The sequence below is a fragment of the Sprattus sprattus genome (genome assembly GCF_963457725.1).
Source record: "Sprattus sprattus genome assembly, chromosome: 11".
NCBI lineage: Eukaryota > Metazoa > Chordata > Actinopteri > Clupeiformes > Clupeidae > Sprattus > Sprattus sprattus.
Window position 1 is genome coordinate 5,709,634 of NC_137909.1, and position 25,658 is coordinate 5,735,291.

A 25,658-nucleotide genomic window follows, 5' to 3' on the forward strand; every position below is an offset into this window, starting at 1 on the left:
TCGCCCTTCTTCCTTGAGTAGGGTAAACCTGTGACATTCTAACCCTACTGGCCCTACTCAATGGCTTTATCGATGGTATCCTGGAGACGCCTCTACTGTGGCAGATTTTAGAATTTTGCAAACATCCTACAAGGGATCTTTGAGCTCTACCTAAAATTGTAGATGAGAAATCCTCAGTGATCAGCAGTCATGTGTTGCTATAGCTGGATGTGCAGACATATGACACTTGCAGTTAGACATTTCTGGGTTGCAGAAGATGCAGTGAAGAACATTTAACTAAAGGATTAACATAAGTTATTTGGCTCCCCATGTCTGAGCTGTCTAGATGTGGTGTTCTCTCTGTCTCACTGCTCTGCTCTTGTCCCACAGGTCCGCTTGAATTCGGATCAGGAGCGGTTTCTGATTGTCCCATTTGGGCTTCTGTACAGTGAGGTGTCAGCCTCCAGTCTGGTAAGAGCACTCTTCCTAATCTTTTTAGCAGACAGCTGTTGAGGAACATAAATATTTAATCTTGAATTACTACCACAAGTTGTGAATATTTATGTTTATTTTTATGTTTAGCAAAAAAGTTGTATTTTTCATTCACTACTGTTGTTTAATTGTTAAGTCACAGGCTTAACATTTAAAAATGTCCACCTAAATCACAACCGAATAGTTGAACAAACAAAATGTTCAAATAGCTTTAAAGCTTATAGAAACATTTTGACATATTTTAAACTGCAGTTAACACTCTAAGGTCCAAGGCCTTTTAGACTTTTCTAAGTTGTCTGACATGCCTTGATGTTTTTGTACATTTTGCTTAACTTAAAACATTGATGCACAAATGGAATATATGATTCTATTCTAGACGACCTCAGCAATAATATCATGTAAGTAAAAGGAATGTAGTAAAAAAAAAGTTTAATTTAAATCAAATGTAAACACACCCTTGGAAAATCCTTGTTTCAGAGGTGCTCAGACTTTGTACATAAACACATTGTAAAGATTTATTCACAAGACTTTTTATTTCTGAGCCTTGTAAACATAGGTGTTGGCTAAACACATGTTAGTTTAGCATTCAGAAAGTATGTCTTGTTTTACTACCACATATTTATAATTTCAGAGTGTCCTGTACCATTCCTAAATCTGTGCCCCTACAAATGCATATTGATGAGTTGGTGTGAACAAACCTGTGACACCTCTCGCAAAGACAAAGGCCATATCCTAATGGCCCTAGAATGTCTTTGTGGCCCAAACCCCCCGGAGTGAATCTTGCCACATCATGACCCAATGGAGATCACTGAATCACCATCTCCTTATCATATGAATAGCTGTCATTTGCTAATGGGTGGGTCCTTAGCAGCAGAAACCCCACTCAGATACTAGAAAGTGCAACACATCAGTTCTATTCCCCTGACAAAGGGGAACTGTATATATTATAAAAGAAAAGGGTTCAATGTTTCCGTGGTTGTTCTTTTTATGTCTCTAAGACGAAAACTCGCGGAGCTTTACATTTTTTTTGACAAAAAAAAAAATATTTCCCGTACGAGGGATATAGACCTTTGACAGTTAAAGTATCAAAAATGGCCCATACTGAGTTCTAGTCACAATGTATTGATTTTTAGAGTCTTAAATTCACTTTCATGTGTGCATCTACCAATATAATGTGATGGTCCCTTGAAAGTCCCTGGTCCCTCGGCTAACTGTCATAAATTCCCATCATGGAGTGAAATAGTGGCGAAAAAGGTAGTGTTTGTCTTCAAATGTAAGGCCATCCATGTGTCAACTGACTAAATAAACATATTGCCAATATGAACAAATCCGAAGCCTTCTGCTGCGTCATCCCGTTGTCTGTGTAACCCCTTCACAGGTCAAGATCAACATACAGGGGGAGATTGTGGACAGAGGAAGCACCAATCTTGGTGTGAACCAGGCTGGGTTCATGCTCCATTCTGCCATCTATGCTGCGCGACCCGATATCAAGTGCATTGTGCACATCCACACGCCCGCCGGAGCAGCGGTACGCAACACACTCCACACTCCCCTTTCCTCCACGGTTAACTAAAAGACTTAATGTGTATTACCACTGTTAATATCTGACTAGAAGTGGTCGCCCCCACTGTAGAGTTTACTGTCAGATATGGCAGCTTGTGAGATGTAACGTGTAGTATGGAGAATCATGTCCCTGAGAGAGTCCAAGCCCCTTCTGTCTGCTCTGCTGTGCTCCAGGTGTCGGCCATGAAGTGTGGCCTGTTGCCCATATCTCCTGAGGCACTGGCCCTGGGGGAGATCACCTACCATGACTACCATGGGATCCTGGTGGATGAGGAGGAGAACGTCCTCATTCAGAAGAACTTGGGTCCCACAAGCAAGGTACTGGTCAGAGCTCGCACCTTTCTGCTGCCATCAAGTTGATGATAATAATCGTTGATAATAATTCCATAATCGTCATTTCCTTGAGCATAAACCCTGATTGCAGAGAAAGGGCAGGGCAAAGTTAATTCTGCGTAGGAACGTTTTGGAAGATGTCTGTGGCTGAGGAAAAGAAGCTTGCATGAGGTCTGGTAACATATTTTTGAAAGATTACCGGTAAAAGCCCTGCTGTTTCTCTATCATAGGTGTTAATCCTAAGGAACCATGGGCTGGTGACTGTTGGCGGAACTGTAGAAGAAGCCTTTTACTATATTCACAACCTGGTAACAGCTTGTGAAATTCAGGTATGTTGGTTGTGTGTGTGTGTGTTTGTCGTGTGTGTGTGTGTGTGTGTGTGTGTGTGTGTGTGTGTGTGTGTGTGTGAGAGTGAGAGAGAAAAACCGACTGTATGTGTCTTGGAACACGGTACATTTCTTGTTGTGTCACCCAGCCTTTGTCTGTTGTCATAGGTGCGTACTCTGGCTAGCGCAGGAGGGCCTGATAACCTCGTGATGTTGGATCCGGTGAAGTACAAAGCCCGACCTCGGCACCTGGCGCCAGCCTCGGACATTTTCAGCACACACCCCAAGTGGCTGGTCGGGGAGCAGGAGTTTGAGGCACTTATGCGGATGCTGGATAATCTGGTAGGAGGAGCATGTCTTTGTTCTGATGCACGGTTGGGAATCATTCAGTAGCAGGGGATTTATGTGGACTGTGACTTAGAGGGCGACGGATTTTCATTTCGCGTAGAGCATTTGTATGATTGTTTTTATTCTCTTTCACCAGTTCTCACATATGAACTCTGTCTCCCTATTTCCCTCTGTCCATCGCACTGTGCATCTCTCTCTCTCTCTCTCCTCTCCTCTCCTCTCCTCTCCTTCATCCCCTCCCGTTTACCTCCACAGGGCTACCGAACTGGTTACCCGTACCGCTGCCCTTCACTGCGTGACAAAACAAAAAAATACAGTGACGTAGAGATCCCCCCCTCAGCCACGGGCTACTCGTACGCTGAGGACAGTGACTCGGGGGCGCGCTCTCCCCTCAAGCACAGCTTTCAGCGGCAGCAGCGGGATAAGACCCGCTGGCTGAGCTCCAGCCGGCCTGACGAAGCCTGCGAAGATGGGCCGGATGGCGGAAGCCCAAAGGCGAAGACTAAGGTGTGGACGAACATTTCACACGATCACGTCAAACCCTTGCTGCAGTCTCTCTCGTCCGGTGTCTGCGTGCCAAGCTGTATTACCAACTGCTTGGTCTGTGCCTACCTTACTGTTCATAGTCAGATGTACTGCTACTATTCGGGCAGCTGGCGGGCACTACGAGGCCATTATAATCTGATGTACTGTCCTCTTCTCCTCTGCCCTGTGTCTCCTTCACTAGAGATGTGTGGGCCTTTTGGTCTCAAAGCATACCCATTTCTCTCACTAGAGTGTAGGAATGAGGCCGAGGTTGATTACAGATTTCAATGTATATTCTAACATATAGGCCTTTGGCACAGTGTTTTATAGAATAAATTCATATGTGGATTCATCCAATGATTACATGAAATCTGAAATCTAATTTGTCTCCCTCTGTGTCTCTGTGCTTCCTTTGACCTCCTTAAGGGCTCAGATACACATACGCGTTTTTGTAAAAACGCGACGCTAGGAAATGCATTGATTCCTATGGTACGGGGCGCTTTGCGTGAAAGCGCGCCGTACCATAGGAATCAATGTATTTCCTAGCGTCGCGTTTTTACAAAAACGCGTATGTGTATCTGAGCCCTAAGGCAGCTTGTTCTGTCTGATCCCCCCCCCCCCCTCTAGAGCCAATAACAACCCTGCAACAGTCAATGACCTCATGGTGCCCCCCAGCTGCCTAATGCATGCTGTGTTGCATGGATATTCAGATGCGTTGTGGGTAGCATCCTGGAGGGCCGACAGGTTGTTGCATGTGCCTGTTTGGACATGGCTGGATGGTGCTGGATGGAATGCTGCTTTTTACAGATTCCCTCTTCTTTCGGCTGATGGTGTGTGTTTGTTTTCGGGTTGTTTTGTTTTGTTTTGTGTTCACTCCGTGTGACTGGCGTTTCTAACACTCAATGGTTCCCTCAGAGGGTTGGTGGAGAGTTCTCACTCCAGTGTTCTAGGTGATGTGTTTCCATCGTATATTTGGAACTCATCTGATAGGACCTGTTGGAACAATGTCTCTGAATTCCCAGGAAGCACTCATCCAAAGAGGGTATTTATTACATGAAAAAAGATTCATAAACCCCACTGCATGCAATTTTTGTTTTGGAATCTGTAGGAATGATCAGCAAGTCCTCCATAGTTGTAGTTTTTCCAGTTTTCTGCCCTTGGTGGTGTAAAGGAATTAAGTTAAACTATAAGGCCACGGTGTTCCAAATGATCTAGCTTCGTGAGAGGCGGACTCAAAGCCCTTAAAAGCAGGAAAAGCATGCTTTTAGTCCAAAGCTTATCTGCCTCCAGGAGGTAGCTGCCTGTCTTTGCAGCTGGTCCTTCTGCCCCGGAGCTCTGAAGCTTTTAGTCTAAAGCCACAGAGTAAAGGTAGGCGTGAAGGTCTCCAGAGGTTCTGCTAGTGGGTATGAACTGAAATCGCTGCCTGCTTTCTACTTACTCAGGTTGTCCCCCAGTCTACCGTTCTGTTTCCATACCTCTCTTATCTTCTTTATCAATTTCATCGGCAAGTTGTGTTGACTTATTTTGGAGGTTATATATATTTTTCTTTGGTTGAACGAAGATCATTTTTTATCACTGGAGTGTTCTCGAGCATGAGTGTTTTGTTGAAATTTAGGGGGAAAGAAACAGCGAAAACCAAAACATCTGTCCCTTAACTCTATTCAAACTTTATTCAAATGACTATCTCTAGTGGGAGAGTGCGAGTGTTGTGTTGTGAGACTCGTGATCAGTGAGTATCCCATATTTACCTGTTCATTCCACCCAAAGCCCCTTTCATAGACACCTATTCATTGAGTTCAAATGCTGAAGTGATGGATAATACACCATACTCATGCTTAGCTCTTACCCCTCACCCTCTGCTAGCTTTATAATTCAGACCGCATATTCAAATAGCGCTTACATGCATGACGGGTGATGCTAGACGCACATGCGGTTCATTCCCTCATTTGGACAATAAAATTATTGTTGAGCATTATGTCGTTTCACTAAGAGGAGTATTCCATGGAATGAGAGGATTCCAAGAATTCCAAGGATCTGTCCCCTAGATAACATCAGTCATAATGGAATAGTTCGGAAGGACTCCCATTCACTTTTATTGTTTCAGTAGCACAAACACTTCTAGCTAGCAGCACATTTTAGACAGATCATGAAGGCTGAGTTGACATATGTCTACTAGTTCTCTCGTCTGACCACTGAGCAGCCTGTAGGACAGTCAACAAAGGGAGTCTGTGTGTATCTGTTTCACTGTGTGTGTGTGTGTGTGTGTGTGTGCGTGTGTCTGATGTCTGATGTATGGTGATGTCCACTTTAACGCCACGCGCCACTCAGCTTCAACACTCCGCTTCGTAAGCCAGCCATCATTGTCTCACTCAGCACTTCTCTCACCCCTTCTCCTCCCCTCACGCTTTCTCATCCTGTGATGCCTTCAGTTCCTCCTCTTGTCTTTCTGTTACATTATGGTCTACAGCACGAGTATCAATGATGATGATGATGACGATGAGGAGGGGAAAGCGATAACACCTCACTAAGTTGCTTTGTCATTTTTAGTCTATTAAATCCACTAGGACTGCACTCCTGTAGCATACAGAACTCTGTAGAGATTGTAACTGATTTCTCACATACTGTCAGTCCATCAGGAGATGGTGAACGAATGATAATGATGTGGGTGTGTAGCACCAGACGTTTAGCCCATGCCGAATGGGAATGAGATTATTCACTGAAAAGTCAATAGATCGTATTTGAAACAGTAGACAGGGAGGCAAGGTGCAGCTCTGTTCTATTGTACTCTGTCCCACTCCAGAGAAGTTACCCGACTAACTGTATCACTTGGTACCAGACTATTTTAGTGTCTGTTTAAACAGCAGACTGCCAACCCGTTGGATTTAGGGATTTTAATAACTGCATCATCATTGGTTCACTGCTCTTTGATGTGTTTTTACAGGTTTTTTTTAGGTGTTTTGAATATTTTTGGTTCTGTTGTTGTTGTTGTTATTATTATTATTATTATCATTATAATTATGAGAAGCATGCTGTCATACTACTACGTAAAGCTCGTCTGTTAGATCTTTATTTCTCTGCATTTTGTTTTGTTTTTGTTGTTGTTCTTTTGTAAGACTGTTGGGTGTTTATCAGTTAATTTTAATATTTCATTTGAACCTTACAGTGGACCAAGGAGGAAGGGCTTCGGCAGGCTGCTGTGGCCAATCAGTTTGTCCCGATGAACACAAATCCCAAAGAAGTCCAGGAGATGCGTAACAAGGTATGGAATTCACTAGAAGCAGTCCCTCGGCTATTCACAATGATATAGATATGTCTCTGTTGCTACTTGGCTAAAGTAATACTTTGGTTCTGGACTACAAATTGATTTAAACAAATCTGATTAAAGCAATTAGTTTAGTATCTCAAACTCAAACATTTTTAGAGCCTAGTATCTGTAAGAAGATCTAACTTGATTGTAGTTTGAGGCTCGTTGATGGAAACTACATATGTTTGGCAGCACAGTGCGCTACTAAATTGGTCTTGTCATGTGGTCTGTGCAGATCCGGGATCAGAATCTACAGGACATAAAGACCGCTGGACCACAGTCGCAGGTGCTGACTGGATCTGTAATGGACCGCTCCTTTACCCAGGTCAGTGTGCAGTCATCCGTATCCCATTCACCCTGTGTGTGACTCTCTCCCTTACTGCCTATTCCTTCAGCCAGTGGGTGATGTTTAACTGTGACGTTATTTTCTGATCACAGAGGGTGACTCTCTGGCAGGTAAGTACATGCTGAGGTGACCCACAGCTCCCTTCAGACTGAGGGGTTGTGCTCATGGCCGCTGAGTCAGCTTTGGTTTGGTTTTGTTTGCCGTGATTTTTACTCTTTTGAATTTTTGTTTGACTTTAATCGGCTTGAGGGCAACTCAAGCGTCTTACGTTAGCACAGATCACCTCCATGTCTCTGTGTAAGATGAGTTTGCATGGCTCTCAGGGAGCACTTTCCGCTCCTCTGTTCTCTGTCTTGTGTGTGTCCTCCATGTTTTGAGTTCAGCCTAGTGTAAGGAGTTGATTAGAGTAGGGCAGTGGTTGAACCAGTGTTCAATCATGTAGCACATTTACTGAAAAGTGTTCATTTGCCCAACTTGTGCAACATACTTTTTGGTTGATCGACTACAACTAAACTGTTTAGTAGCCTCATTTATTTTGCCCATGGACAAATGTTAGTAAGACAAAATGACCTCAAAATAATCAAAATTATATTATTATTATTATTATAGATGCATCAGATTATCTGTTAGCGTGTGATAGACCTTAGATCAAGATTAGTTACATCCACACACATTGTGGTAAAAGAGGTTATTTAGCTATATATTGTAAAAATTATTAATTATATTATGAATTATATATTGGTTGAATGTATGCATGTACTTATGTAGGGGCAGTAGGGGTTCTGGAGGTAAAGGAGCAGTAGCAGTAGCAGCAGTAGTAGCAGCAGCAATAGCAGCATAGTAGCCTCAGGTAGAAGTCTGAGGCATTTATATGTAAAGCGATTTTGGTGCGCTATGCACTATAAATGCAGTCCATGAATGCATCTTTTGAAATGGCTCTTTGTTGGATCAACGGTTCATGAGATGGTTATTATTGTAGCAATAACAACAATAATAATATTAAATATATCCTCAGTCCTGAAAAAACAGTCCTCAAAATGTTACTCTTTGGAAAAATAACCGATTCAAGAGGTGTATAAAATACAGCACAATATGCAGTGTTATGCTGTTGTGTATGATACAGAACTAATCATTTTCTTGCCTGTGATGCTCGAGTCCGTTCCATTCGCTTATCTGCAAGCATGCCCCTTTGACTGTGTGAGAGTGTGTGTTTGTGTGTGCGTGTGCGTGGTTGCATGCTTGTGTGTTAAATTGTTGGTTATTTAGGGTCTGTAATGTGTACAAAATCCTCTGCTTGGATGGAGTGTGAGCTAGTATGATTGCATGCGTGCATGTTTGAGCACCAGTAAGTTGGATGGTCTGGGGTGAATAGCACAGTGTGTGTGTGTGGAGAGGGGAGGGAGAGTACGTCTGAGGTGAATATCACAGTGTGTGTGTGTGTGGAGAGGGGAGGGAGAGTATGTCCGGTGTGAATATTAGGGGTGGTAATCTCTTGGCACCTCATGATTCGATTCCGATTCAGAGATAAACGATTCGACTCTAAACCGATTATCGATATTAAACCGATTATCAATTCTAAACCGATAAAACGATTATCGATGCATTTCGACTTTTAAAACATTTGAGTTTGCTACTCAGAGTCTTTAATCACTTCCTACTTTGTGTTTGATAATTAAAGAAAATCAACAGATGAATTTCCTTGTCACAATTTTGACTTTCTATGAACAATGCAATAATCGATGCAGCTTGCATTTCAACATAAATGGATGAATAAAAAAATATATATACACTACCGTTCAAAAGTTTGGGGTCACTTATAAATGTCCTTATTTTTCAAAGAAAAGCACTGTTTTTTTCAAAGAAGATGACATTAAATTAGTCAGAAATACACTCTATACATTGTTAATTTCGCAAATGACTTCTAGGTGGAAATATCTGGTTTTCAGTTAAATATTTACATAGGTGTATAGAGGCCTATTTCCAGCAACTACCACTCCGGTGTTCTAATGGTACATTTTGTTTGCTAATCGCCTTAGAAGACTAATGGATGACTAGAAAACCCTTGTGCAATTATGTTAGCACAGCTGAAAACTGTTTTGCTGGTGAGAGTAGCTATAAAACTGGCCTTCATTTGAGCTAGTTGAGTATCAGGAGCATCACATTTGTGGATTCAGTTATACTCTCAAAATGGCTCGAAAAAGATAACTTTCATGTGAAACTCGCCAGTCTATTCTTGTTCTTAGAAATTAAGGCTATTCCATGTGAGAAATTGCGAAGAAACTGAACTTTTCCTACAACGGTGTGTACTACTCTCTTCAGAGAACAGCATAAATGGGCTCTAACCAGAGTAGAAAGAGAAGTGGGAGGCCCCGGTGCATAACTCGGCAAGAAGACAAGTATATTAGAGTGTCTAGTTTAAGAAAAAGACGCCTTACAGGTCCTCAACTGGCAGCTTTTTAAATGGTACCGGCTAGGGGTGTAAATCACACCCATCATGGCGATTCGATTCAGTATCGATTTCCTGACCCAGCGATTCGATTATTTTCGATACTCATGAATACACCACGATACGATTCGATTTCGATTCGATTCGATTAATTTGTTCTTTTTTTTACCTTACAGGCTAGACAATGTTTCAGATTTGAAATAAATCAATGAAAGCTGTTATATCGTTATGCATTTTATTTGAGAAACAACAGCCAATAACAGAAGTAGAAAAGTTGTACTCCACCTAGGCCTATGACAACCTCATTCACTGAAAAATAATAATGCCCCTGTTATAGATTCTGAAAGGCCTTGCATCAAAAAGTACTGTACAAAGTACAAAGTGTTAAGTAACAAAAATAGGCCTATACCACATTCACTATAGAATAACAATACTCATCAAAATCAGTGCAAAAGTGCACTAGCAGCAAACGGTAACAAAAAATAGGCCTGTAGTTAATTCAATTTAAAATGACAATGCTCCACAAAATCAGTGCAATGAGTGCAAATGTGCACTAGTAGCAGCAAATGGTAACAAAAAATACCCCTGTAGGCCTACTTCATTCACTATAAAATAAAAATACTCATCAAAGTGCACTAGCAGCAAACAGTAAAACACTGTGTGTGTGTTTTTTTTTTTTTTTTTTTTTAATCGATACTCTTGCGGACGTGCCGATGCATCGTATCGTCGGCTGTTGGATCGATGCATCGATGCAAAACGATTCTTTTTTACACCCCTAGTACCGGCAAAACACCAGTGTCACCTTCTACAGTGGAGAGGCGACTGGGATGCTGGCCGTATGGCCAGAATGGCAAAGAAAAAGCTATATCTGAGACTGGCCAATAAAAAAAAAAGATTGATTTGGGCAAAAAAACACAGACATTGGACAGAGGAAGATTGGAAAAAAGTGTTCTGGACGAATTTTAAGTTGGAGGTGTTTGGATCATACAGAAGAACATTTGTGAGACGCAGAACAGGTGAAAAGATGCTGGAAGAGTGCCTGACGCCATCTGTCAAGCATGGTGGAGGTAATATGATGGTCTGGGGATGCTTTGGTGCTGTTAAAGTGGGAGATTTATACAAGGTAAAAGGGATTTTAAATAGGGAAGGCTATCACTCCATTTTGCAACGCCATGCCATACCCTGTGGACAGCGCTTGATTGGAGCCAATTTCCTCCTACAACAGGACAATGACCCAAAGCGCACCTCCAAATTATGCGTACATTGTTTGATACAGAGAAAATGTCTTAGGGTGGACGCTGGATCCGGCCCGAACACGTACATATGCCTGACTGATATCACCTATAGCGCCACCTGTTGGTGGTTGAAAATTTCACTTTGTTTCCACACCTCTTTATGTGACCTGTTTTAACAAACTACATTGCAAAAGAAAAATATACCCAAAAAATCCACAAAAAAGTAGTACACAAAGCATTACATAACCAAATCATCAAAATCTATCACAAATAATTCCTTTAATACATACAAATTAAACACAAACCAATTTACACACACAAAACACATAAAAACACCAAAACACACTGACAACCGTGACTCATTCTGTGCCAAAACCTACTGAACGCGGTCATATTTTGTAACGCTTTGCGTTACGTCTAGTTTCTAACCGTGTCAATGTCTTGACAATATTGTCTATTCATTTTGCAACTCATTTGATAAATACAAGTGTGAGTTTTCATGGAAAACATGACATTTTCTGGGTGTCCCCAAACTTTTGAACGGTAGTGTATATATTTTTTATAATAACAAAATTGATTATGAACTTTTCTGAATCGAGACACAATTGTTTTAGAGAGAATCGAGAAAAATCGAATAATCGATTTTTTTTTCCCACCCCTAGTGAATATCATATATATGTGTGTGTGTGGAGAGGGGAGGGTACGTCTGGTGTGCTTGTGTGCTGAGATGCCGGGTGATTGGGTTCTGTACTCCTCACCCGGTTTACTGTTGCAGGACGCCCCTCTGTCTGACTGTACGGACTCTATCGATGGCCTTGATCTGCCTGAGCAGGTCTATAGCCCTGCTAGGTCTATTAGAAAGGTACATAAACAGACATAACTAGCTGCTAACCCACTCTGTGTCTGCCTCCTTCCTCGTTACTCTTGTCTTGTCTTCTCTGATTTATTCTAGCCAGGACGACCACTCCACAAGCTACAAGCATTATCGATGCATATACTTATTGATTGATTGATTGCTCGTATGTTATTTTGGTACTCACTTTTCAAATAGTTGCATTTAGAGTTGAGTATCATCCATTATATCCATAATGGTGACTCCTAATATCAATGTTGACTGAGGGAAGCACTGTTTAGTGACTAATTGTTTTTTGCAGGACTTAAGTTCACAAGGATCTTATCTTAGAATCATAAGTCAGAATATTTCGGTGTGTGACTTCATAAATACATCAGCTGACCTAGTTGGTCCTAACACAAACATTATTGTTGTAAAGAGGATTTTGTATGGATTATCTCTTATTGGTTATAAAACTCCTCCATCTGTTAGTCCGGCCATAGTCATATGCAGACTGGACAGCACTGGTCCTCAAGAGCATGAGCTTTGTATGTTAAACAGGGAGAACATTTTAGCTGAGGATTTTTGTGAATTTCTTTTCTAATGGTGAACATTTCAGAGTCTCCAATTTAGTCCATATGTTAATATTTGAAATGTCTAGATTCAGTTTAGTGATAAATTGAATAATATTATGATAATGATAAAATGATAATGTTAAATTGAGCATACACAGAAGAAATGCTATTAAAGATTTTGCTCTACCAGAAAGAAGGCGGCTAATTGTTGTCATCTGGCTTTAAGTCTGTATTTGTGAGGTGAATGTGGACAGTGGCTCTCCATGTTCATTTGAAAGTGACACTGTGTCACGCTTTGTTCTACCAACGCTGGTCTTGAGATTTTGCTTCCTTTCTGCCTCTGTTTGTCTGTGTAGGGGGAACTGGTGACGGCTTCCAAAGCCATTATTGAGAAGGAGTACCAGCCACGAGTTATCGTCAGCAAGGCTGGACCCAACCCCTTCACCAAGCAGACTGACCAGGAGTTGGATGCGTACCGCAAGGAGGTGGAGCTCAAGCAGAAAGTGGAAGGTAGGGCTGAGTAATGAAGAAAGTTCGCGTTTTTTTCTCTCCCCCTGATGAAAACATCAGCAATACCACAATAGCACAAGAGCTAAAATGGATGATTTTAAGTGATTTCTTTTTCCAGGACTATAGGAAAAGCTATTAAAAATAAGTAAATAGACCAATTCAACGTTACTTTCTGTTGTTGTTGATGCCGTGAGCTGTTTCCCTTCCTCTCCTAATGTTTTGGTCCTGCCACACCAGCACCGTGCACTTGATCACAGAGCTTTGGGAGAACCTGTTGTGTTGCATCCAGTACAGGTTGAGAGAGGGAGCCCTTCCCAGCCCCGGCTCTCTGGAGACAGGAGTCCCTTACCTCCCCCTGCTGGGGACACCTTGAGGTTGTCCCTCAGTGAAGTAGGGGCAGATGAAGAGCGCCAGGAGTCCGCCATCTTAGCTCCCCCGCCCTGCTCCTTCGCTCCCAGCGGGGACAGGGACCGGAGCTCAGGCTCCACTGAGAGGACCGGCTCCTCCCCAGGGGCCACAGCTGCGTCCCCACACTCCCACCAACAGGACTTTCACTATGCTGTGCTGCGAGCGTTGTGCACCAAGACACAAGTGGAGGTTGAGAGTGAGTCTCCAGGTACTGGGGAGCTCTGCCTGCCTGCCTGCCTCCTCTCCGGCCTGCCCCCACTGGAGCCACTGCCTGTGGGGCCTGAGTCTGCTCTTCTCCCCTCCCCCTCCCCCTTCCCCCTCTGTCTGTCCTCCCCAGTAATCCAGTGCCCTCCTCTCTCCCAAACCCAACCCAACCTGGATCATCTCTTTCCCCACTCCCTTTCCCGCCTCTTTAAAATAATTATGCTTTGCGATGATTAGCTATGAATTATTATCATCCATGGGATCTCTGATTTCACTCTTTATTGTGGTCTACACGGAGGACAATGATGCAGTCTTTTGGCATTTGAGGCAAAGTGGGCAAAGGGACTCCTCTTCTAACCTGGATTTGGCGCGTGCTCGGGTTTCGTTTTTTTGTGGCATTTGTACTAATAAAAACAACTTGTGGCATAATGGGACCTGGGCCCATCCTGGAGATGGTGGTGTTCTGTGAGGTGGAGGTGTGAGGTTCTACCTGTGTTCTCCTGTGGGTGGATTCCTCTGACTCTTCTGCTCATCCCACACTAATCATTCCCTGCATTCCTTTCTGGTTGGTGTGCTCATGTCAGTGGTTTTGATTCTAGAGCGATTATGGCCGTAGCAAACTGATGATGAAATGTCCCTGGCATGAAAATGAGGCAATGCCAAATTGTTCTTGATGGTTTCAATATCTTAGTACTCATGCACAATTGTTAAGTGGTGACATTTAATCAACATTTTGGAGTGATTTGTTGACTGAATTGAAGAAATGATTTACAACACAAATGATTGCTGATTTCTCTGGAATAACAAAACAATGTAAGCCTGTAAACCATAAGGTACCTACATTGACTGAAATGTTGCCAAGCACTACAAATCCAACCAGTAGATGATGGATACTTAAAACCTTTCTGTGGGTCATCAGATGTGCCACTGGAGCCCGAGGAGGGAGAGGTGAAGGAGCAGAGCCCGACCTGCACCCCTCCCAGTACCCCAGTCCAGCCAGAAGAAGGTGGGTTTCCCCAGACAGGCGGCTCACTTCCAAGCATGGCCTTTCCCGAGTCTGTTTATTGTGTGTCTCAGGGACGCAAGGAATGCTTTCAAACTCATCTTTGTCTTTTAAATGTATGTTCTTAACCATAGGTGTATATTACTGTTTCATATTGGTAATAACAGACCAAGAGGTTTGCTGCATACCAGAAATAATTAATACTTTTAGACAATAATGAGTTGATAATATATCAGTTTCAATCATTATAAGGTATGTTAAACGCAAGTGGTAAACTAAACTATAAAGAGCAGTGGTCCTTAGAGTAATTTCAATAGGGTCTTCATACAAGTTATTGACTAGATACAAAACTTCTGGTTCACCTTCAGGCCTGTTGTTCAGGCCGGTTTTATTCAATGCAAAGAAACGTTGTTGGTCTTTCTCTGCATTGAATAAAATGCTAATGTGAAATCTCTTTCTCACCAAGTAAATCGTTTTAACTGTCAAACCAGGCATGAGTAAGCCATTTTAGTCATCTTGGTTGGCCTAATAGCATCTCTGTAGCACTGCTCAGGCTAACTACAGTACTGCATTTAAAAATTGTCAGCCTCAAATCTCTCTGAGGCACTGATGATAGGCTATGGAAGTTAACTATGTGAGTTAACCAGGTTAAAGAATACATTTGACATATACATTCTTCAGGGACCATAGTGTGCCATAGACCTAGATAGTAATAATAAGATAAAGTTATGCTGAAATAAGAAATTAGTCAATCAGTTAAACTAAGAATAAAATAATTCATACTTTTCTTGACCTCCAGATGTTTCTATCTATCTTCCCTTCTCTTTTTGATTTGTTTTTCTTTATCCTCTTGGTCTTTATTACCTTTGGATTACACATATACCTGTTGCTGTTTCCCATGGATCCTGAAAGAACAATTACAACAGATTGACAAATAAGTAATTTTGTGAAATAGTGGTATCTTTTGTAGTATGGATAGCTAGCCATTTGTGAGAGGGGATTTAGAAATAAAGGAGAGATATAGATTATATATGAATTCCCCTGAGCTCTTTTCACATGCCCTTTTAAGGCTTTGTCTTTTCACATGCCCTTTAAGGCTGCCAGCGGTCAGTGGTCCTCTGACTGTCACTGGGCTTCTACAAATTTGAGACAAATGCTTTGACAAGTGCAATTTCCAATTAGATTAATGAAATTAAATTCATGTTTTAACGAAGCCCGTTAAAGGACCACTCAAAGATATTTTTCAAATCAGCTTGCTGTATTTGACAGGTATAATCTAATCCACTGCCGTTCAAGGATGTGCCACTTGTCTGTAAACCTTCCACATCCATCTTTTCATACTCATCTTTCTGGGGTCTTATAAGAATGGCTTCTGTCCATTCTTTTTTTCCCTGGTGGTCTGTGTTTTTGTATTTCATTTAACTCTTTTTGTTTTAACACGGTGGCTGTGGTTTTGACTTGCATAGACATTGTTTTCCACTTGTGCTCTTTCTTCTTTGTGGCTGCGTTACAATCAGGAGATGGAAATGCAAAAGAATACCTGTTGCCCTAGTAAGTATGGTTCCCCAGTCCCCCCCATGCTTGTGCTCTGGTTGTAACCTCTCTTTGCATGGCTTCATTCACATACCCCTCTGTGGTCTTACTCATCCGCTGAGATTGATTCTTTCCTTTTTTACACTTTCTCTTGTTCTCTTTCTTTGTTTCTCTCTCTCTCTCCCTCTCTCTGGTCCTTGACCCTCTATGTTTTTATGTTTCCTGATGTTGACTGGTGTCACTCTAGAAGCCCTCTAAATCCGTCAGTTTGTATTTTGTTGTTTGTAGTTTTCCTTAACACATGGACTTGTATGAACAGGTAACTGAAGCTCCATTAACATGACGTTCAATAGCATCATTAGCTAGTTGTACAGTATATATCCTATTGCTCGTAATCTGAAGCCAGTGAAAGCAGAAGCCTGCTTGTTAAACTGACTAGAGTGCTTGAAGAAGGACCCAGCAACATCTTTCCTATAAACGTATAGATTTGACCTCTGACCTTTTCCTCTTGAGTTCCATTTTTGTGATCTTAAAGAAAGCGCTTCTAGTATGCGGAGTTAATGTGTCTAATTTGAATTTGAATAGAACTGTCCTGACCCAGGTAATGTAAGTGGTCGATTGTGTTATGTTTCTGTTTCAGACAAGGCCTCATTCAGGTACATGGTTTACTTTTCTTGCTGGAGTGTAGCCATTTCCTAGTGTATAGGCCTTTGCTTTGCAGCGTGTGAAGTTTTGAGCACTGCAGAAAATGTTTATTTCACAGTATTGATCAGGAAAGCTTGTTTGCTACACACCATGATATAATAGAAGCTCCCAGTTTAGCATCAGTTTCAAATAATAGATATACATTATCATCCATCTCCAAACAGAGCTAGAGGGTGATGGCTGCACAGCTACAGCTGAATGAATGATTGCACGTTTAATTGTTTATATTCTGACATAAAGCACAGTAGCCTACATTCAAGAAATGTAGCTATACCACGCTTCGTTGTTTTGAATGTCTAGCATATACCTAGAATGAGGAACTGAATATATTAATACGTTCTGAACAACTTTGAGAGCATATGCTGCATAAGCTAATTTTAAGATTACTCTGAGAAATTCTTTATTTTGATATGGGTTCAAATACCTCTGCGCTGCTTGTTTTTTCATAGTAAAGTAGCTTGCTGTTCATAAATGGTTGTGTGTGTGGAAATTTTACGAGAAAGTCTTCAACTTGGATTGGTACTAGGTCCCGAAGGCTGCACAGCATTTGCCTTGTCTAAGATCCACTCTCTCTTCCCCCAACCCCCAGAGTCCCAGCTAGATCAGACCTTTAAGGATGAGAGTGACGCCGCCACACTGAGACAGACCCTCCCTGACCTGACCCCAGATGACCCCTCCGAAGCTCCCGCACTTCCAGCCGAAGACTCTGGCCCAGCCCAGGCAGACCTAGTTCCACAGACAGAGGGGGAGGAGCCAGGTGGCCCTGATGATGAGCCTGCAGACCAAGGCAGCGACGAGTCCCCCAACAAATCCCCCTCCAAGAAAAAGAAGAAGTTTCGCACCCCATCCTTCCTGAAGAAAAACAAAAAGAAGACGGAGACCTAGATGTCTGGTTTGGGGGAAAAGGCCTCATCTTTCCTTTGTTTTAGTTGAATCTTTTATATGTATGTTCAACATATTTTGTGTTCACCTACAGTAGTGTGTGTGCCAATTCTTATTTTTTAGAACAAAGGGTCAAAATGGCCTTAGGTTCGTTAGCAGCTTTTCTTGATGAATGACTGCATTAAGTCTGGTCCAGTATGGTTGTGTGGCTTCCTTTGCATGGTTGTTTTGGCCCACGTGTTTATAATATTATATATACACAATATTTTTAAGAAAAGATGGCTGAACCCATTTAATCACTAGAATGTATTGGGATTATATGAACTTGTACTCAAGTGTCTTTAAAAAAAGATGAATGAAGAATTGAGCTTTTAATCATGGTAGATATGGTATAAAATAACCATCACCAGACTACTAACTGCACGGTGCTAAATTAAGATGTCTATTACATACAGTTCTGTCATTCTTAGCCATTTGCATTGTCTGATGAGGCACCCCTTCTTTGACTGCTCGTAAGTGACAAATATAATCACAATCTCAACAATACATTATGGAAAAAGGACACAAGAATGGCAGAAATCTTGCGTAAGTGTATTGGGCCTTGCCAGGCTTTCATACTAAAGTCCACCCCAATGTAAACCATGAAAATGCAGTGGTCATAGTACTTTTGCTGGTCTGAAGTTGAGGATACTAGTTTAGTCATGTTTTACTCACAGCTCTGTTTTAATTATTGAAACATGGCTACCGTTTGTAGTTGGTAAACTTTGAGTAAACGATATGCAGTTCTTGTTTTTCTATTTTTTACTTTTTTTTATTTTTTTTTTATTGATCAAATTATTCTTGCATTACCTGAATGAAACCATCAGGCCCATCTCATCATAAGACATGTCTGGTGTTAGGCTTACTAAGGACAATGAAGTCCTCAAAACACCAAATCTAACTCTACCAAAAGAATGTTACACTGTTGAGATCACTTTGTCAGTAATGGACAAATACTCATGAATTATCATTTTACACTTGGAGTTTTGATTTGGGCCCACTTTTGACATATATTACACTCACACTGTAGGAAGAAATGTGTAGGCTTACTATATTCCCTGTAAGAATTCAGTTAATGTAGTGGAGCGTCAAACGAGCCTGGATCAGACAGAAGAACTGAACAGCCACTCATGTCCTCAGTCCTCCCACCCTTCCCTCTTGTGTTCTGTTCCACTCAAACAAATGATACAGGAATGTGTCAAATTTGGGGATGAGAATATTAAAACAGAACCACACCTCTTAAACTGGATTTTTGTTTGCTTTTCAAAAGAATAAGCATCTGAGCCATTCTTCAACTGCATTAGGTGTGCAAAAACCACTGTGAGAACCCTCAGAAAACCACTGCCTGACACTTCTCAGAGCTCTGTGGCTTCCCTCTCAACAGGCAGGAGTGTTTGTGTAGTACCACTCTTGTGTTTCATGTTCAGGGCAAAACAAAAGGTAATTAGGACACCATGGTACCGTGGCAGTTGTAAGTAGGGTACTTGATGCAAACTGACATTTTGGCTTGAATGTAAGTTGGCTGAGAGACTGGACCAATTATTATCACACTAATAAGGCTTGGTTAGACCACTATTAAATCAGTATGTGTTTTGTGCAAACTGACAACATAGGTGTTTTTAAAAGGACTGCATGGCATTAAAAGCTTAAGCCTGTATTGTTTATCCTCTGTACATTTAACGCTGTATCCCATTTCCTTCATAATGTTTACATTATAACAGTACTAAGTTAGTTATGGAAATTGTTTTGAGCCTTTACAATTACGTTGTTCTATTATAAACATGCCGCTATGTTAAACCTTGAGTGTTCTGGTTTCTTTCAGTGTTGTACCATTTTGCGAGAACATCTCCATTTCCATGGAACTGTTTCATTTTTATCCATGATTAAAACTTCCTCCTTGCAATCCCACTTTTTTGAAAATGTGCATGGACTGGTATATTAATTAAATAACTTTCCCAAACACACCTAGGTTGTATCCCCTACTTCTATTTAAATAATGCTATGCCCCTGGTTTCAAAAGAGGTAGCTTACATATGAGCTACTTGGGATCTCATAATTATTTTGTAGCCACATACGTAATAATTATCTTTAGGGGCAGACATCTGGGCACACAAATGTTAGCACGCCTACGTCCCATGTACATATAATAATTTCTATAGCAACCAAAGGATGCGTGCCAAATGAAACTGCCAGCAGCAAAGAGAATTCCCTCATACTAGGAATTAGGGGCGTAGCCAGAACATTATTTCTGGGGGGGGCGGCTCTGGACATTCTTTTATTTGGGGTGGCACTTGATTGTCACACGCTATATCACTCAGAGCAGCAGTTTTCTAACGGCTCATCTAGCAATAAACTATTTATTGAACCTTCTTATGGACACTTATGATGTTTTATTGATAATCCCATGTTATTGGAATGGGTGCTTTGATAATGTGCAAGTGCGATTTGTCATGATTATGGGAGTTGGCTCGGGACCTTAACATGAGGCGGGGATGTGAATTGTCAGACACGATATGAATTGTCATTTTAGGCGATAATTTATTAAGGGTAAACTGTAGCCTTTTAAGTGCAATATTCCATTAATTTGCAATAATATATAATATATGAAGAGAAAGAAAATCAAAAACATAACATCACACACACACATGTCCCCTAATACATAAATAAAAATAAATATCAACAATATGTACAATGTACATTGAACAGTATCACTACAAACAGTGAACCATATTACTAGCTTACTATATCAAACAGATTGTGGTGCTGAATGGCAAGATATTCTTTCTTCCATCTGCTCCAGAACTGTTCGCACCGATATTGCACTTGCCTCCACCGCTTCCTCACATAGAGGTCCTCCTCAACGAATTCACCTGGTGGAGGGAGTGGAATAGAGGACTTCATGGTAAGCAGGTGGTTAGGGGTTAGCGGCTCTAAACTTTTGGGATCGTTGATGTCATCTACAGTGAGAGGACGGTTATTGACTATGGACATGGCTTCATAGAAGAAGGTATGCAAGGAAGCATCATTCAGTCCCCCAGCACACTGTGCCAGAACTGTGCTCATCACGCTCCTCACCGTCCTGATCTGCCACTCCCAAATGCCCCCGACATGGCTTGAACCAGGTGTGTTAAAGCAGAAATCACACTGCTTAGTAGCTAGATAGGCAGCCACTCGCTCCTCATCGAATTCTTTCAGGGCTCTCTCAAATTCACCTTTTGCTCCAACAAAGTGGTTCCCTGATCTGATCTTATGTGTCTGATGGTACCACGGATGGCTATAAAACACCGCAAGGCGTTGATAAAGGCATCCGTTGTCAGGTCTACCAACATCTCAATGTGGACAGCTCTGGAGCAAAGACAGGTGAAAAGGAGGCCATAACGCTTGTACACTTTGCGACCTTGTTTGGTTTGGAACGGGCCAAAGCAATCCATGCCACAATAAGTAAATGGTGGGGAGGGATCAGTGCGATCAACAGGGAGGTCTGCCATCCGTTGCTCTTCTGTTGGGCCACAAACTCTCCTGCAGGGGACACACTGCCTCACATACTGTGCCACTGCCTTACTGCTACCAATTATCCAGTAGCCATTAGCCCTTACTTCATTCAGGGTCTGACCTCGGCCTTGGTGTTGAGTTTTTCCATGAAAGTGGGCAAGAATTAGGCGAGTAACAGCACAGTCCTTTGGAAGAATTGCAGAATGTCTCAGTTCAAGAGGGGCAGAGGCTCTCCTCAATCGTCCTCCTACCCTCATTATCCCATCTTGAAGGAAAGGGTCAAGCTGGTGCAGTTGGTGATTACTAGGGAGTTCCCCATCATCATGACTGAGCACGAGCAACTCCTGCTTGAAGGCATACTGCTGAGCGAGCTGGACAAGTGTGAGTGAAACCTTCTTTCTTTCTTCCACACTTAGAGGGTCTGGTGTCTTTATCCTCTTTGCCAGCCGCTGAATCCTGGCAATCACATTCACAGCCATGCTCCATTTTGAGAACCGTGATAGTTGCTTTTGAAAATCCACTTGTGCCGTGGCTTCAGTTGCCAAAACCTGGACCACCTTGACCTCAGGATCTCCCACCAGCAGCTCTACTTTCCCTTGGTCAGGTACTACTTTTCTCTCACAGAGGAATGGAGGCCCGGTGAGCCAGTTTGAATTAATAAGCTCCTCAATCGTCAGCCCCCTTGAGGCATGGTCAGCAGGGTTCTCCTCAGTGTTGATGTAGTACCACTGGCTTGGGTCAGTACTGTTGCGAATTCTCTGCACACGGTTACCGACAAAGACGTGGAATCTTCTGGCTTCGTTGTTGATATAGCCAAGGACTACTTGTGAATCTGTCCAAAAGTATTCTCCATCAACACTCAACTCCAGCTCTCCTTTGAGCATATTGCTCACAGCAGCAGAGATCACTGCTGCAGTCAGTTCCAGTCTGGGTATAGTGACCACCTTTGTGGGTGCAACTCTTGCTTTCCCCATAATCAAGGCACAGTGTATGTTGTTCTTGCTCACCAGCCTGAGGTATGAACACTGTCCGTATCCGTGACTGCTAGCATCCGAAAAATGATGCAGCTCAACTTGCATGATTTTTCCAAAATGTGGAGGCCGGAAGCATCTTGGGATATATATCTGTTCCAGGTTGGGCAGATCACTCAGCCAACTCTCCCACCTTGGCCTCAACTCACTGGGTAGTGGGTCATCCCAGCTGACTCCCTTTTGGCACATTTCTTGCAGCACCCTCTTCCCTAAGAGTACAAATGGGGACAAAAATCCCAATGGATCATAAATAGAATCAACAATTGAGAGAATGCCACGTCGTGTAGCTGGTTTCTCAGTGAGCGAGACCTTAAGAAAGAATGAGTCTGTCTCCACATTCCATCTTACCCCCAAGACACTCTGAACTGGAAGGTTATCATGGCTCAAGTCAACATTCTTCACTTCCGTAGCACGGTCTGACACAGAGACGGACTCCACTACCTTCCTGTTGTTAGAAATGAATTTGTGAAGACGTAACTTCCCCTTAGCACACAGAGCTTGGGATTCTTCAAACAGCTTAACTGCCACTGCAACGGATTCCACACTTATGAGGCCATCATCCACATAGAAGTTCTTTCTCATGAAATTAGCGGCCAAGGGGTATTCTTGTTCGTTCAAACTGGCAAGGTGTTTTAAAGCATAATTGGCACAACCTGGAGATGAGGATGCTCCAAAAAGATGTACTTTCATGCGATATTCTTTGGGTTCTGTGTTGGTTTCTCCATTTTCCCACCACATGAAGCGCAAATAGTTGCGGCCTTCCTGAATTACATGAAATCTGTGGAACATTTCCTCAACACCTCACATGACTACTACTGGGTGTTGACGGAATCGGCAAAGCACTCCAATCATTCCATTAGTGAGATCTGGACCAGTTAACAGATGATCGTTTCAGGCCGTACCTTCATACTTTGCGGAACAGTCGAACACCACTCTGATCTTTCCAGGTTTCTTAGGGTGGTAGACACCTTGGTGAGGAATGTACCACACATGTCCTGCTTCTGATTGAATGTTGACGCTTTCCGCATCACCATCTCTGAAGACACCTTCCATGAACTTAACGTAGTCCTGCTTGAATTTAGGATTTCTATCCAATTTTCTTTTAAGGTGCTTTAGCCGAATTCGTGCTAGCTTCTTGTTGTCTGGAAGGTAGAGGTGTGCCTTAAAAGGAAGGGGCATCTCCAAGTGGTTGGGTGTCTGCAAAGTCAAACTCAAGTGCTCTAATGACAGCAGATGGCGCCACTGGAGGAAGCTCCCTGACAGATATACGGTGGCATAGACCAGTAACATCCTTGGACTTCACACACTAGGACGCACTCCCTACAATGCTCCAGCCAAGGTCAGTTTTGATGGCATAAGGCTCGTAGTCGCCACCAGTAATAACTCGTCGAGGTACAACTGCTCTGGAGAAATCATACCCAATCAGAAGTCCCACCCCACAATCCATCATCTTGGGCATTTCATCAGCTATGGCTGCAAGATGTGTCCACTTTCTAGCCGTGTCACAGGTGGGAATGTGTGCACGTTCAAGAGGAATGAAGTCCCTTGAGTACGCAGGAGGCAAGCAGATGGAGTCCTTGGAGGAAAGCCCTCTGACCTTGAGTCCACTCACTCTTTGGCTTTTCACAATTTCATCCTTTCCCATCATGGTGGAAAGCCTTAATTTTACAGGCTCTATTTCTGCATGCAACTTCTCACACATTTCCTGGTCAACAAACGTGTGACTGCTCTGCGTATCTAATAAGGCAGACACCAATATTACAGAGTCTGTGTTGGGGGAGGAGAGCCAAACTGGGACGATCATGGATGTGCTACCGTGTTCACCTCCGTTCACACAGCATGATAAAGAAGATTTTCTCTCTTCAACTTGCAAAAGTGAAGGTGACTTGTCTGCTAGAGGGCGATCTTCATGCAGCAAAGTTTGGTGGCGTCTCTTGCATAGTGCACATCTTTTAAAATACCCCACGTCTGCTGCAGAAAGACAGAGAGGGGCGGAGACACCAGCAGAGTGGCGGAAGCATCATTTATTTTCTAGCAAGAACCTTTTCCTTTCATATACCGGTTGTCCCTTAAGTTTTTGGCACTTATGTATAGAGTGGCTTCCTCCACAGCAAAAGCATTTAACTGAGCTGCTATCATACTCCTGTGTGGTCTTGGGTTCTCTGGAATCTCCTCAGTGTTGTCAACATCACTAGATGGTGCCATGGCACGGGTTGTATCTGAAGCCTTTATGCTGGTAGCAAATGTGTTTGCCCTTTCATCAGATGTCTTCAGTGCATAGAGGGATGAAACTGGGTTACATGCTATACGTGCTTCCTTTGAGATAAAGGTTGCAAACTCGCCAAAGCCTGGATAGTCTTTGGCCTGGTCTAACTGTTCAGACACATAACGGTTCCATCTGCTCGTCACCCAGTCGGGAAGTGTGGCCAGCATCTTTTGATTTTCCTCACAGTCATTCAATACTTGAAGGCCTTTAACATGAGGCATAGCATCGCTACAAGACTGTAAGAAGTCACTTAGTTCTCTTAGCTTCAAATACTCTCTTGCACCAATTTTTGCCCATCTATTAAGTTTTCCTCTAAAGGCACGTTGCACCACAAAGGAGTGACCCTATCTTGCTTCCAACTTTTCCCATGCATCCCAATTGGCCTGTTCATCTTTTCGGAAAAAGCTGCCTTCCAAAGCAGACTTTGCATCACCACTGAGATATTTTTGCAAGTAGAAGAGTCTATCAGCCGGATTCAAGCACCGTCTCTCTATAAGGGCCTTGAAGCTTGTGCTCCATTCGATGAACTTGAGTGGGTCCCCCGGGGAATACCGAGGGCTCTGGAACAGGCAGTCTTGTTATAGCCATCGGCTCTTGTAGGGCTTGTGCAAGGAGTGTCACATGTATTGTGCCTTGCTCCTTTAGACATGATGTATTATCTACAAGTGGACTGGGATCAATTATGTCGCTGCATGCCTGACTACCCTGCACACATTTTTCTTTCAATTCCATAACCTCAATGTCTCTACGCTCTTCCAGCTTCCTCAGATGCTGCCGTTGTGCCTCTATTTCAGCTTCCGCTTTCTTTGCTGCCAATAGTGCAGCAATTTCAGCTCTTCTTACTGATATACTTGCCGACACTGAAGGGGCGCTTGCGTGACGACTAACACCAGTAACCCTGGAAACCGTAGATCCATAAATAGACTTAGCATATTCATTGTCCAGCAGCATGCGTAGTCTTGCCTTCTTTGCCTCTGGATCAAAGTCTAACTCATCCTCAACTGAGCAAACCTTCATTAGTTTGAGTATCTCTGCAGTCACAGCTACACAGGTGTCAACCTTCCTTCTAATTTCTTGGTTGGGTGGGGCTTGGAATCGCATGTTATCATATATCTCTTTCAGGACAGATTCTTGTTTTTCAACAGAATCCATCATATCAAACAGCTCAGTCTCTGAGCATTTATGCTTTAACCTTGAACGTACATCTCTGACATGAGTCTTCCATTTTTCATATGCCGACTTAAATTTCCTTTCCCTTTGGGCATGTTCTTGCTCTTTTAG

At 42.6% G+C, this 25,658-nt stretch overlaps 1 protein-coding gene across 11 annotated transcripts in view; it reads left to right on the plus strand.

Annotated features, from left to right (window-relative positions):
• Positions 1-19,385, plus strand: part of add1 (adducin 1 (alpha)) — a 47,766-nt gene extending 28,381 nt beyond the window's left edge. For 2 of the 11 annotated variants that reach the window (XM_080847018.1, XM_080847014.1), the window contains 14 exons: positions 370-450; positions 1,850-1,999; positions 2,209-2,352; positions 2,598-2,696; positions 2,862-3,035; positions 3,297-3,548; positions 6,730-6,825; positions 7,106-7,195; positions 7,309-7,326; positions 11,673-11,759; positions 12,661-12,814; positions 13,104-13,430; positions 14,346-14,432; positions 17,257-19,385. In XM_080847018.1, coding sequence (XP_080703144.1) covers positions 370-450; positions 1,850-1,999; positions 2,209-2,352; positions 2,598-2,696; positions 2,862-3,035; positions 3,297-3,548; positions 6,730-6,825; positions 7,106-7,195; positions 7,309-7,326; positions 11,673-11,759; positions 12,661-12,814; positions 13,104-13,430; positions 14,346-14,432; positions 17,257-17,552 — 2,055 coding nt within the window. In that variant the 3' untranslated portion in view covers positions 17,553-19,385. Of the gene's footprint in view, positions 1-369; positions 451-1,849; positions 2,000-2,208; positions 2,353-2,597; positions 2,697-2,861; positions 3,036-3,296; positions 3,549-6,729; positions 6,826-7,105; positions 7,196-7,308; positions 7,327-11,672; positions 11,760-12,660; positions 12,815-13,103; positions 13,431-14,345; positions 14,433-15,946; positions 15,981-16,602; positions 16,619-17,256 lie in introns of those variants that run through there. The other 9 variants (XM_080847022.1, XM_080847021.1, XM_080847023.1 and 6 more) reach the window with 9 other exon arrangements.
• The last annotated feature ends 6,273 nt before the right edge of the window (positions 19,386-25,658 follow it).